The sequence below is a fragment of the Ostrea edulis genome, chromosome 10 (genome assembly GCF_947568905.1).
Source record: "Ostrea edulis chromosome 10, xbOstEdul1.1, whole genome shotgun sequence".
Classification (NCBI taxonomy): domain Eukaryota; kingdom Metazoa; phylum Mollusca; class Bivalvia; order Ostreida; family Ostreidae; genus Ostrea; species Ostrea edulis.
The window spans coordinates 44,792,260-44,806,966 of NC_079173.1; the positions used below are offsets into that span (position 1 = coordinate 44,792,260).

The 14,707-nt window shown below is 34.6% G+C and overlaps 2 protein-coding genes and 2 long non-coding RNA genes across 25 annotated transcripts in view; 2 read left to right on the forward strand and 2 right to left on the reverse strand.

The window, feature by feature from the left end:
* Positions 1-2,140, forward strand: part of LOC125672635 (uncharacterized) — a 47,811-nt gene extending 45,671 nt beyond the window's left edge. For all 22 annotated transcript variants that reach the window (XM_056151503.1, XM_056151506.1, XM_056151509.1 and 19 more), the window contains 2 exons: positions 632-1,262; positions 1,512-2,140. In XM_056151503.1, coding sequence (XP_056007478.1) covers positions 632-1,239 — 608 coding nt within the window. In that variant the 3' untranslated portion in view covers positions 1,240-1,262; positions 1,512-2,140. The remainder of the gene's footprint in view (positions 1-631; positions 1,263-1,511) is intronic.
* Positions 1-14,707, reverse strand: part of LOC130050809 (uncharacterized) — a 355,157-nt gene that overhangs the window by 147,825 nt on the left and 192,625 nt on the right. The window lies entirely within an intron of this gene.
* LOC130050813 (uncharacterized) lies at positions 10,196-12,546 on the forward strand. The gene is made up of 3 exons (XR_008799078.1): positions 10,196-10,591; positions 11,325-11,423; positions 11,537-12,546. It is a non-coding gene; the product is annotated as an uncharacterized LOC130050813 (long non-coding RNA).
* Positions 11,288-14,618, reverse strand: LOC130050812 (uncharacterized). The gene is made up of 2 exons (XR_008799077.1): positions 14,246-14,618; positions 11,288-11,683 (listed from the first exon to the last, which is right to left on the reverse strand). It is a non-coding gene; the product is annotated as an uncharacterized LOC130050812 (long non-coding RNA).

The following is a 14,707-nucleotide window of genomic DNA, read 5'->3' on the forward strand; positions in this document are numbered from 1 at the left end:
CATTGTCATCCCAATTGTTGTCACTAAGAAATTTTGATTGCAAAGGGCAAAGGTCAACTAGAATACATTGTTAAGATTCATGTACAGCTAGTGATATGTATGTAAACACTGTGTATTTCTAATGCAATAAGTGGGTACACTGGCCCCAGGAGAATATGTCATGTGCTACAAAATAAATCTTCTCACTATACAATTATTATACTACAGTAGTGTGGATGTGAATTGAATTAAACTCCTACATGACCAGTATGAATTGATGCACAGTAATGATTTTTTGTTATAAATCAAAAAGAAAAAGCTACTGTCTGATCAAGTGAGCAATGTGACCTATAGGCTTATAGCCTTGAATCCTGTCGTGTCATGTAATGTGTGATGAATGTGATTATATGATTGAATTTAAATAAGTGATCAATCGTTAATTACATTAATCAATATAGAATTGATGTTGCCCGTGGTAGGCTAGGCCCAATTCTACAGGATTATATGCTTAACCTCTGCCTCCATTATAGAGAAAATTCAATAAGATTGCTAGTGATCAGTTTTCGTTTGTAGTATTGATACTTGGATGACTGAGTTGGCTTTTGATGTAGGATATGTAATGAATTACCTTCTGTGTTTTTTATACCCTTAGACTATCCAGACAGTGAGGAATACGACACCAGAGAAAAATCTGACACTGATGACAAGGACGCCAGGGGAAAATCTGACTCTGATGACGAGGACGCCATGGGGAAATCTGACCCTGATGACAAGGATGCCAGGGGAAAATCTTTCTCTGATGACGAGGACTCCAGGGGGAAATCTGACCCTGATGACAAGGACGCCAGGGGAAAATCTGACTCTGATGACGAGGACGCCATGGGGAAATCTGACCCTGATGACAAGGATGCCAGGGGAAAATCTGTCTCTGATGACGAGGACTCCAGGGGGAAATCTGACCCTGATGACAAGGACGCCAGGGGAAAATCTGACTCTGATGACGAGGACGCATGGGGAAAATCTGACTCTGATGACGAGGACGCATGGGGAAAATTTGACACTGAAGATAAGGATGCTAGCAGAAAATCTGACGCTAATGACAAGGACGCCAGGGGAAAATCTGACGCTAATGACAAGGACGCTAGCAGAAAATCTGACTCTGATGACAAGGACACCAGGGGAAAATCTGATGACGAGGACGCCAGGGGAAAATCTGATGACGAGGACGCCAGGGGAAAATCTGACCCTAAATCATTTTGACAGCGATGTATTCTGGTGTAGATGTACGAATTAATTGTTCTCAGTGATTACACATAATCTTAAAGTGAAATATGGCTTTGAAATTGTATCAAAATTTTTATATGAAAATGAACAAAACATCAATTTCAAATTTTAGTGTCTTTTTACGCGTATTGAAACGCAACATTTTTAACTCTTGTATAAATATACAAATGTAAATATTACCTCTTGAGAAAAGTGTTTCCTCGCAAATTTACAGAAATAACTTAATAATGTTATTTCATGTTTTACAGATGACATACGATTACCATTACCCTTCCTTCAGCCAGTAAATCTGATTTACATTTCCTCATCTAGTGATGATGGACATTGATTACATTTCTCCATCTAGTGATGGTGGACATTGATTACATTTCCTTATCTAGTGATGGAGGACATTGATTACATTTCCTCATCTAGTGATGGTGGACATTGATTACATTTCCTCATCTAGTGATGGTGGACATTGATTACATTTCCTTATCTAGTGATGGTGGACATTGATTACATTTCCTCATCTAGTGATGGTGGACATCGATTACATTTTCTCAACTAGTGATGGTGGACATCGATTACATTTTCTCATCTAGTGATATTGAATATTGATTACATTTCCTCATCTAGTGATGGTGGACACTGATTACATTTCCGCATCTAGTGATGGTGGACACTGATTACATTTCCTCATCTAGTAATGGTGGACATTCATTACATTTCCTCATCTAGTGATGGTGGACACTGATTACATTTCCTCATCTAGTGATGGTGGACTTTGATTACATTTCCTCATCTAGTGATCGTGGACATTGATTACATTTTCATTTCAACACGATGTGATGTATGGTCATTTTTAAGAAATATTAAATCATGTATTTTCATAGAATTTTTGTGTAATTTGTAAATTCATGACCACAGATTATAACTCACTCTCGTTCGTTCTGTAATTATTCCTGATTTGAATGACAAATTTCATTTTTTTTTTTAAAAACATGAAAATTGTGAAATCACACCCCGAAGAACTTATCTGTGAATCAAATAGTTCATAATTACTTTTATATTATGATATAATGCAATAAAATATATATCATTCCACAAAAACATTACATTTGGCCAAAAAATAAAGAAAATATATAGGAGTTTTCAGGGTGAAACTGTGACATAAAAATTAGGTCAAATGCTATATGTTGAAACTTTCATTTAGGACAATTAACAAACAAGTCCCACAACTTTTATTGACACATCGATTTTTGATGTTGATATGTCGTTACAGGGATAGACATTAAAATCTCGGTTGTTGATGTTAATAGGTCGTTGATATGAAAGATGGTTGGTGTTAATAGGTCGTTGATATGAGAGATGGTTGTTGGTGTTAATAGGTCGTTGATGTGAGAGATGATTGTTGATGTTAATAGGTCGTTGATATGAGAGATGATGGAACCATAGCATGCACTATATAACAAGACCTCAATGGAATACATCCTCGCCTGAGTCGCGTTGGCTCTGATGTGATTTTTAAATTTCTTTAAAAATCATTATGCTCAGGAAAAATATTACGTTGCTGCTTTATTGAGGTCAAGGTCAAATATCATAAATGAATAATGAATTGTGTATTCTTTAACGTCTCGTTTATTTTTATTCAAATGGAGATGTCATGTTATCAATGCTGATGAATGGCTGCACAATTTAGACCCATGTTCGGCACTTATGGCCTTTGAGCAGGGAGGGATCTTTATTGTGCCACACCTGCTGTGACACGGGGCCTCAGGTTTTGTGATCTTATCCAAAGGAGCGCCCCATTTAGTCGCCTCGTACGACAAGCAGAGGGTACTGAGGATCTACTGTGGAATCATTAGAATTCGTGGTGGCTCAATTTTAGTGGAATTCGTGGGTACCCCTCACCCACGAATTTACATCTGCAACGGATAAAGACATTTCAGAGTTATCTTTCTTACAAATATATTTACTTTTATGAACACATCGGTTGTTGGTGTTAATATGAGAGATGAGGGAACCGTAGCATACTATATCACAAGACGTCCACGGGCCACATCGCTCACCTGAGTCACGTTGATAATCATATATAATCATGAGGTTTTTAAATTTTAAAAATCATGCTCATGAAAAATATTACATTATGTTGCTGTTTTCTGAAGGTCAAGGTCAAAGATCATAACATGAATTGTGTATTGTTTAACGACCCGTTGACTTTTTTTAAGTAAACTCAGGTGACCTATTGCAATTGGTTTTCGTCCGTCGTGCATTAACAATTGAACATTTTTAACTTCTTAATAACTACCAGTCCAATTCTTTTCAAATTAGGTATGAAGCATCATTGGGACAAGGGGGACATAAATTGTAAATTTCAGGACTCCAGCAGCCTGGGGCTCTAGGGGTGGGGCAAAAACTGCCCAAAATTTAAAAAAATCTTCTCAAGAACCACACACATGTAAGAAAAACTTAATGCATAGTGATCTAGAGCAGGAAGGCCTCCACCAAAATTGTAAATTTCATGATCTTCGGAGTGGGGGTTCTCACCCCAGGGCGGGGCCTAACTTGTTATAATCTTCTTTAATGCTATTGATACTAAATTGAACGTAAATAGATATTTAGAAAAAACAGATAGTCCTTTACCAAAATTGTAAATTTGATGATCCCAGGGGTAGGGGTTTTGGTATCGGGGTGGTGCCAAAATGGCCAGTTATTAAATGTGTGAACAATAGCCATTTTTAACTTCTTGATAAGCATTATTCCGATTCTTATCAAATTTAATATGAAACATTTGGAACAAGGGGAATATAAATTGTAAATTTCAGGATTCATGCTTCTCTGGGGCCTTGGGGGCAGGGCAAAAACGGCCCCAAAATGACAAATTAAAAAAAAAAATCTTCTCAAGAACCACACAGATATAAGAAAAATTTAATGCTTAGTGATGTATAACAGGAAGGCCTCTACCAAAATTGTAAATTTCATGATCCCCGGGGTAGGGGTTCTGACCCCAGGGCGCGGCCTAACTTGTTATATAGTGTTTATGTAATGAAACATTAAAGAAAATTGTAAATGAAACATATTTGAAACAAAGTGAACATAAATTGTAAATTTCAGGATTCCCTTGGGGGTGGTGCAAAAACTGTCCCAAAATGACCAATTTTTAATAATCTTCTCAAGAACCACACATATATAAGAAAAACTTGATGCATAGTGAAGTGAAACCGGAAGGCCTCTACAAAAATTGTAAATTTCATGATCCTCTGGGTAGGGGTTCTGACCCCAGGGCGGGGCCAAACTTGTTATATAGTGTTTATGTGTAAAACTTCATGTCTATTCACACGCGAACTTCATGTCTATTTACACGAGAACTTCATGTCGATTTACACGCGAACTTCATGTCTATTTATACACGAACTTTATGTCTATTCACACGAGAACTTCATGTCTATTTACAAGCGAACTTCATGTCTATTTACACGAGAACTTCATGTCGATTTACACGAGAACTTCATGTCTATTTACAAGCGAACTTCATGTCTATTCACACGAGAACTTCATGTCTATTTACAAGCGAACTTCATGTCTATTTACACGAGAACTTCATGTGTATTTACACGAGAACTTCATGTGTATTTACAAGCGAACTTCATGTCTATTTACACGAGAACTTCATGTCTATTTACAAGCGAACTTAATGTCTATTTACACGCGAACTTCATGTCTATTTACACGAGAACTTAATGTCTATTTACACGAGAACTTAATGTCTATTTACACGAGAACTTCATGTCTATTTACACGCGAACTTCATGTCTATTTACACACGAACTTCATGTCTATTTACACGAGAACTTCATGTCTATTCACACGAGAACTTCATGTGTATTTACACGCGAACTTCATGTCTATTTACACGAGAACTTCATGTCTATTTACAAGCGAACTTCATGTCTATTTACACGCGAACTTCATGTCTATTCACACACGAACAGCATTAAAAAATCGGAGCTAAAATGAATTTTTAAAAACGCAGTTTAAAATGACATGGAATAGATATCTATAGACAATAGAAAGCAGGCAGTCAATATAAATAACAAGGAAAAACTGATCGTTATAAAAAAAAAAATGGGGGGGGGGGTGAAACTGTACTAGAGGACCCTTTACGAGTATCTTCACGTGTACGACACAATCACTAAAAATTAACCGAGTTATCAATCTTGAAATAACTCTTTTATGTATATTGATACCATTTCAAATGATATACGACGAAATTGTTCAGTTGTCTGCATAAATAACATAGTTTTAACCAATATTTTATTTGAAATTGTGTTTTGGGGTCTTTTCATTGTGTTTTGGGGTGTTCTTGGGTATTTTTGGGTGTTATGGGGTAAATCTACAAGCCGCTAATACACTACAATGTTGGAGCGCCGTCTAGTGAGAGAATGTAGTCACTCCTTTCGACCTCAGCTGATTTGACGTCAGGCTAGATTTAGTGATAGGGGCGGGAACCAAAGTACTACAACTCCGTGGACTTTGACTTTCCTTAATGTAGGGATTCCCGCCATTTTTCAGCTTGTTAGTTTAGCGTTGGCGGGGGATTATGTACTTTACGCTCTCCATCTTGATTTTAAAAACATGTTTATATGGGAAATTTTGGAATTGAATCCTATTTCAGCGTATGCCCCAAATTAAGTTCCGTGCTACCCTTCCATCACTGTTTGACTACACCATTGCCAGTGCCTTATAGCAACTAACAAATTCCTCCTAACACATTTCTAACTCTTTAAAAAATTTTTACAAATTTGTCCGAACGAATTTCTATTCCGTAAGAACGAATTACTAATTTGTCCAAATAGTTTGCTATTTCGTCCGAACAAATTGCTAATTCGTCCGAACGAATTTCTATTTCATCATAGCAAATTACTAATTCGTTCGAACATATCGCTAATTTAGCTAAACGAATTTCTATTTCGTCCGAAGGAATTTCTATTCCATTTGAACAAATTTCTTATTCCTCCGAATGAATTATATTTTTTATTTGACCTTTCTATTCGTATATAAATCAAGATTTGTATAATATTGCAACGTTTTACACACTGTAAGTGTATCTGTTCAATGCTGAATTTTTATATGCATAAATACAGAAGCACATGCATCAAAATATTGTCTGTATAATTGTCATTTGATAAAGCCAATTAAAGTACAACCAGAGTAAAACATCTATGCGATACAAATTACCTTGTATACTGGTTTTAAAAATCACTTTAATTTAGGTCATTTAAAAATAATCAAAGCAACATTTTACGTTTACCTAGACGTAAATTGTGTACATTGACATCGCGTCATTGCGCGACAAAATCGCATGGGACATTTATTTGGACATTAATTATTTTTTTCATTTTTCCTAAATGGACGCGGAATAAAATGAAATGTTGTATATTCTATATAGTAAATTTTATGTACTTTTTGTAAGTTATATTCATTAAGATATTCGCGTTAAATGGGGGAATTGTTTAAAAAGCGCGCTTTTGTAGAATAAGTACATTTCACTGGACACCGATAAAATCAATATACTTCATGGATAAACTCAGAATTATATAATACTGGCATACACTGTGCTCCACGATATATGTACAATATAAATGTAACAAGGAGAGTCAACTCCCCCTGCATTAGGCATGCTACTGGTCATGGTGATTTGCAGTCTATCTACAAACACGGGACACCACTGTCTTTGCCATTGTCAAGGTCGCTATATCAATTGTATGAACTCAATGTTTAAAGTAATTGGTTTATGGATTTTAGATAAGGACGTCACAATCATACACCAATGTTTACGTTATTTGGGACAAAATCAATCATTTTATTAATCTGTGGATAAAGCCTATGAGTATTTTATGTAACGCCGGACATCGAAAAATGACGACAGCTGTGTGCATATAACTCCGTTATTGCTCATGAAATGCGTGTAAATTATATTTTATATAAGATATTGTCATTATTTATATAATTTCCTTTACATTGATGTATACGACTTTAATAATCCACAAAATATACATCTGTGTAAAATATTTCTTTAATAAAGTTCGATTCACAATATTCGAATGCCTTCCCAATTTTGTAATCATTCAAATATGTTTTCACGGTGTTGCTGGCGCCTTTATCTATAAAAAAGTTCACAATATCCGATAAAAATAAGGGGGGGGGGGCACTGAAGCATCCCGCACTTCTCGTTCTACCATCCACCTCCGAGTTTCAAGGGATCAGGTAATATATTATCTTCTATACAAAGCAAATCGTTGTACTCTTTCTGAAGTTGGTCAACATACTCACAGTCTGACACTTTCAAAGGCAATTTCATAACACCTGAAGCAAAGCATAAGGCGGCTAACTCATTCTTGGTTCCATCGGTGGATAGTCCTCGTCTGCTTAAAGCAATACAAGCTGTAACTGACGGTATTTTTTCAACTATCCAATTATTCACCAAATAACACCTACCGGTTTAACTAATATAATCCCCAAGATCTGAAGAAACATTCTGCAAAATAAACAAGGGAATATTGTTTGAGAGCACACCTACAATGAGCGTTTCGTATAAACCGCCATTGTGTCGTATATACAGTACACGGCACGAGTTTTATACACCCCACCGTGGAAAGATCACGGTGGAAAATCCACGACGATACACCGTGTCCGCCGTGTACCACGGTGTGTGTTATTTGCGAATACACACAGCTGCTAAGAGCTTTGTTCTTGCCACGGGCGCCTTGCGGGAGATGTGAAAATGTGCCGCAGGCCAAATAATCAAGATAAGGAGGGACTTTTAAGAAAGGAACAAAATGTCAATATTTCCCCTCCTGATACTTGTATTGTTTTTCAGCATTTTGAGCCAATTCCAACGATACCAAACACTATATATTATGTTTTTAAGAAAACCTGATTTTGACTTTTTTTTCTTTTTAGTCTTCTTTCTTCATTAAAATATATTCTTAAATTCTATGTTTAAATATTGCGTACTTGTAGGCAATTCCTGTTTTGAATGCGAATTAGTATATGTGATAGGGTATGGAAAGCCGTAGGGTACCCCCACATTATTATTATTTTTCCCTATATAAAATACCAAAATTATAATCTCTTCCAAAAATAAAAATTTCCCCCTATTTGCCCGATATTATTATTATATCGCAACGATAATAATAATATGTTCCGATTCTCAGATACCAAATTATAATATCATCCCCAAAATAAAAATATTCTTCATTTATGACATTATTATAATTATAAATACTGCCGCAATAATTATAAAAAACTGACCCGATTTAAAGTCACACTTTATCTTTATAAATATAATCTTTCCACTACAATAATAATTACTGAACATCGCCAACAATAATTATCTTTTTTTATTTGAACGCTACAAAATATAATCTGTACTGACAATAATAATTTTGGACCAGCCAAAAAGACAAGATTATTATTGTTGGTGGAAAAGATTTGGACGCTTGAAACAGAAAACGTTTGTCTGAATCGGATTCACAATAATAATCTCCGACTTCAGATTGGCAGATATTATATGAAGCGTGAAGGCAGATATTATTTCATGCGTGACTGTGCAAGCGGTTGGTCGAGAGGGAAATCACGTGACATAGTTTCACTTTGACTTTATTATGGAAATGATTGTTTGTCGAAAAGGTATCCTGGTATGTGTTTCTTTTGGAGGATGATAAATGTGAATGATTCAATGAATAAATCTTTGTTGGAACCGGAGTATAACATTTTATGTCTTTGTGACATGATAGATAGAAAGGGAATTTTATCAAACACACTGGCCAGCTGTACAGGCAGTTTTTTTTTCCCGTAACACAGGCCACCCTAGGGCTTAATTACGCAAAATGATATAGGGCTCACGGCGGGTGTGACCGGTCGACAGGGGATGCTTACTCCTTCTAGGCACCTGGTCCCACCTCTGGTATATCCAGGGGTCCGTGTTTGCCCAACTTTCTATTTTGTATTGCTTATAGGAGTTACGAGATTGATCACTGTTCGTTATCTTCACCTTTCATGGATCTCTTTAATCTATGTTTTATGTTGATTTCTTAATGTACTGAATAGGGTGTCATCACATGAGGTGTCCATTTCTGGTACAGGAACAACCCTATCCGGGGAGTGGGCGTGTCAGTACTAAGTAGCACCTCCACCGCTAAATCCCACATCATTTTGTATACATGACCACCCTTCTGCTTAGATAATTCACAAAGGTGGTACTAAGTACACATACGTCATGCAGTTAATTGTTTCCCAGCTATTCACACAACCATCTAAGGGTGCATACAATGTATAATTAAGGAGGTACCTTACATCGTCATAATGACTGATTTCCTTTTAAAACATGGATGAAAAAATCAGTATCAGCAACATTTATCTATTCCTTTTTTATTTAACTACCTAGCCAAGTAGCTCAGTAGGTTAGCAAACTGACTGGTTGTGCGTTCGAGTCTCCAGATATCTACTAAAACTGCATTTTTGACATTGAAATGAAGTAAATTTGAAAATTTTCAATTTCAAAATATTGTTGTACATATCCTTAGGATTACAAGGAGAAAGCTTTAACAACCCTGGCTTATATTTGCCATGATTGTCATGCAATAAATTTGTGCACGATTCATTTATTGCTGTTCATTAATCTAATTGATGTGTATATCAATGTGGTGGAGATACTGCTCACATTCAAATTTGGAGCTCAGTATAAATATATCTAATTATTTTAATCTGTTTTTGTATAAGAATTAATGCACAGAAGAGAGCTACAATTCAATAAGATCATTAATTCAATTATAGAAATGTTGAATTGATGATTAGTTGCTCTCTCTCTAAAAGAATTATTGCATACATCTGCAGTCAATTAATGTTATATTTAATCCAATTGTAGAGAGCAATACATCAATAGCCGTGTTTCGAGTTACTCCGGAACACCCGGGATTTTTCGTATTTAGCCACGCCGGTCACGTGATATGAGCAAAATGTTCCACAGGGGTACTTCCGGTTAATTTTGTTTACACTGGTAACAAAATTGTTTTTGACAAAATATAGATTTTGCGGCACAAACTGTCGCAAATCAGATAAAGGATAGCAAGGGATATATATTTACTTGGGAAGATGTCAAAGTTTACCTTTTCCCAAACCCGAGAAAAGCGTTCACGCAGAGGAAACGATGGCGTCATTTGTGTAGAAAACCACGAGCAGCCGAAATTGAGTGCGATTATTACATTCCGTGAAAGCTGAACCAACAAAGAAACATCATTGTTCTAGCCAGTTTGCTTATATTAACTTTTAGGAAAACCAAGAGGTTTGTACTGACTCTTAAAAATATAATATAGACTGTGCAAAATCTTGTCAATCTTCAAGAATAGGTATACTTGTACCCTCATCTACATCTGAGCAGTGTATGTATTTTACAACGGTGTTCATGAGACATTAAATAGATGATAAAGCATCATATATTAGAGAATTTCAATTATGAACTTATGGTTCAGGCTCATAAAAATTATGAAGCAATTTCACAAGGGAGTGAGAGGGGGGGGGGGGGTATATATATCTGCTAATTAAATAAAATATGAGAACACCAGATAATATATCCCTACGGATCTATACTAGAATTTGCATGATCATTTATTCAAGCTCCATACTGATGGTTCATTCACTGCAAAATTTTGAATTATATCAAAGAACATTGATCTTTTCTCCAACTTTTAATACCAATCAAGCACAGGCAATATGCATCGCTTGGGGTCGAATTTACTATTAAAGAGTACTCTTTAATAGTAAATTCGAACACAAGTGATGCATATTGCCTGTGCAATCAAGGTACTTTACATGTACATCAGATATGTACATTTCCACTCAAACTACTTGTATACAAGAATGGAACCAGCTGAACATGAGCCAGGTTATATATTATATATTTGCTCTCCTACCCCTTTGATTCAGTACTGTGTAAGGAAATATACTATTGAGTATATATATTTCTTAAAAAGAATAACAATTTTCATTCATATTTTATTCAACATATATATACACAGGTTGATAACAATGGCTGATCTGCATATAATGACTGCTAGTTATTGGCTGGTATGCAGTGAAAGGGAGCTAAAAAGGAGTAAAAAGTTCATATCAGCCAGGTGAGAATTAATTTCTTCTTTTTTGTGTCTTATACATATGTAATTCTTTTCTTTTGCTGCTTCAAATCTTGTGTATTTGAAAATTTTCAGTCTAATATTTGGCAATGTTATAGGTAGTGTGGTTTAAATAAACCAGTGTTAAGGAATATCCAGTAATGGCATGACATCATGAGAGTTTGGCATACCGACATTCAGATGATTAATGATGAAACTGAAGACCTCAAGTGAAAGGCATGGAAAATTATCCTGTTCCCATTAACCTGGAAAAGAGGAGGGATGCCACAATATTGATAATAGACTTTTGTCAATTTGAGAAGCAAAGATGTATAAAAAAAAAAAAAAATAAATAAATAAATAAATAAATAATGCTGAAATTATAATTCATGTATTTGTTAAAAATACTGTTCACTGTACATACATGTATATTTTTTTTAACTTATTTGGAAATACATGAAGTAATTCATATTAAAACTGAATGTATGAGTTTTCATGATTTTTATCAATAAAGCTTACCATATTTATTGTACAAATATCTGATTTCCCCTATACATTGTAGTCATATGAGAGCTTGCTTGCATTCAGAGATATGACATCATGTATAAAGCCGAGTTAAACAACTTCAAAATCTACCCAACATGTTTTAAATGAACACAAAAGATTCTTCCTAATTTCTTCTCTCTTTTTTTCAATTTTGTTCATAAATTTATATTTAAGTCAATTCACCTTTTTCAAACTTTTGATGCATATGACGGATTTCCTCTGTATTGCTATATCTATCAGGCCCAGCACAATCTCTATATTTAACTATATAGTTTTATAAAGCTATTTCAAACAGCTTCATTAAGCTAGTTTCGATTAAATTTCTTAAGTGCAATGACACATAACAATATACATGTACTTTGAACTAACCACAACACTATTCTATGTATAGATCATATGTCATTTTAAGAATTTTCATGAAAAGAGAATTTCTTTTGTATTGATAACTGTCCACTGCCTTATGTGTGTCGAAGCTTTGATAAGTATATGATGACTTTACAATGTGGAATCTGTAACAACTTAATAATCCTAAACATTTGACAATTTTGAATCAAAATTCTTCCTAAGGTACATAGTTTAAGAAGCTTTTTTTGTTTACAGTGTGTTGTTTCAAGTACAAGGATGAAATATTTTCACTTAGAAATTAAATTTTTATGCTTTAAAAATATATTTGATAGAAGATTTGAAATAGTTATATCAAGCAATTTCAATTAGCTTTAAAAAGCTTGATTAGCATATTTATATAGCTAATTATACTAGAGATTGTGCTGGACCAGTCTATGAGCACATATTGAAATTATGTTGCTGAAAGGAATTATAATATTACCTTAATCATGATCAGATATATATTTTGTTCAGTGATATAAATATGAGCAGTAATCACAAATACCTACTGGATTGTGAAAAGTCAATAAAATGACTACAACAATAAATAGTCATGCTAAAAATTCTTCCAATTACATAAGTATATCATTAGAAGTCAAACTCCAAAGACTTAATTTGTAGCACAAGTATTAGTTGAGAAATAATTATTTTCAAATTCAATCTAATTAAAATTAGATCTTTGATCCGCTCATGCAATCGCTACACAAAGGACTATACACCAGTTTCATAACAAGTGCAGTCTTTTCTTAGAGATCAGCTGAGCATAGTGAAGATTCAAGTAAATTAAAAGTCAAATCAATCTAATTAAAATTAGATCTTTGATCCGCTCATGCAATCGCTACACTTTGTGTAGCGATTGCATGAACGGATCAAAGATCTAATTTTAATTAGATCGTTTCAAATTAGACAGCATATTGACTATACCCAAGTAGATAATTTTATCCTCACCCACATATGGCTATACCATTGCACTCAGAAACCCAGACTAATTCAATTTAAACTAGCTTTAAATAATAAAGCCATTTCAAATACCTATAATATTATAGCTAATCTATTACTTTTCACTGTGTATTGTCATTATCTATATTTTATATCAATAATTATCAGGTCCAGTCCAAAGACTATTTCTACCTATGTAGCTACTTATAGCTACCTAGGTATTTAAACCTACTCCAGGTAGCTATTTTTACCTACATTTTCCTTTACTTGCATTTTGTGGCCAAACGCAGGAACAGCGCAACATGGTGTGTACCAAATTTCTTGATTCACTTATACTGACAATGAATACCACAAAAATATTGGACAAAAAATGATTACTTTCAAATTTGCATCAATAACTGCACCCACTTCCATTCTCTAGGAACTTAGGATCAAAGATACATGATAAGAAGTCTAGAATGTTTTACAAATCTTTATTAATTTTAAAGTTAACATTCATGCACTCTTACATTAAAAGTTTTTGAGTCGATTTTTCATGCAATTTTCTCTACATTTTCCACCCTCGTAAAGCATTTAAATTTACACTCCGAATTTTGTCATGCACATGTACAACATGATACATAAAACGACTGACCTGTTTAAAAGATGTGCCTTAATTATTATTTATTTATATCTTTAAAAACATGTAAAAGTAGGTAAAACTAACTACTTTAAGTAGCTTTAAATACATAGATAGCTATTAATAGCTACGTAGGTAGAAATAGTCTTTGGAATGGACCTGAATATATATGTTACATGTTTATGCCCATTTTGGCCCTGATTTGGTAACGTAAATTCTATTTCACATAGGCCCTATAGACTGTACTGGACCTAATGCCTGCTTTAAATGAAGCAGTGCACATTGTGTTTTGTTTAATCATATATATATATATATAATGTCGTCATAATTTTCATTTTACCAGTTTGACAGGTTTCAGTGAGTCTAATACGTTCTTTTCCTTTACCCCTCCGGTTACTAGACAGCTGGGCCGGGCCTTGTGTGAGTTACACGACATCGTCTTCTGTTCTTGACGAAGTCTTTCGTTGTATTTCGTAGATCAATAGTAGCTTATCAAACGCTCATAAACAAATATGTACCGCATACACCCCAAACTATTAAATGTGTATTTCAATTTCATGATGATCGACAAAATTAAGCCTAGGCATAATACACGAAGTGTCGACTGTTGGTAAACAAAGGTAAACAACGATAAACCGGAAGTAACCCTGTGGAACATTTTTGACGCGGCGTGACTAAACACAGAATAAACACTGTGTTCCGGAGTAACTCGAAACACGGCTATTACAGTGCACATTAAATGAATTATTGCTCTCTACAATTGAATTGTAGATTGCACCAATTCAGTTGTTGATATCATCAA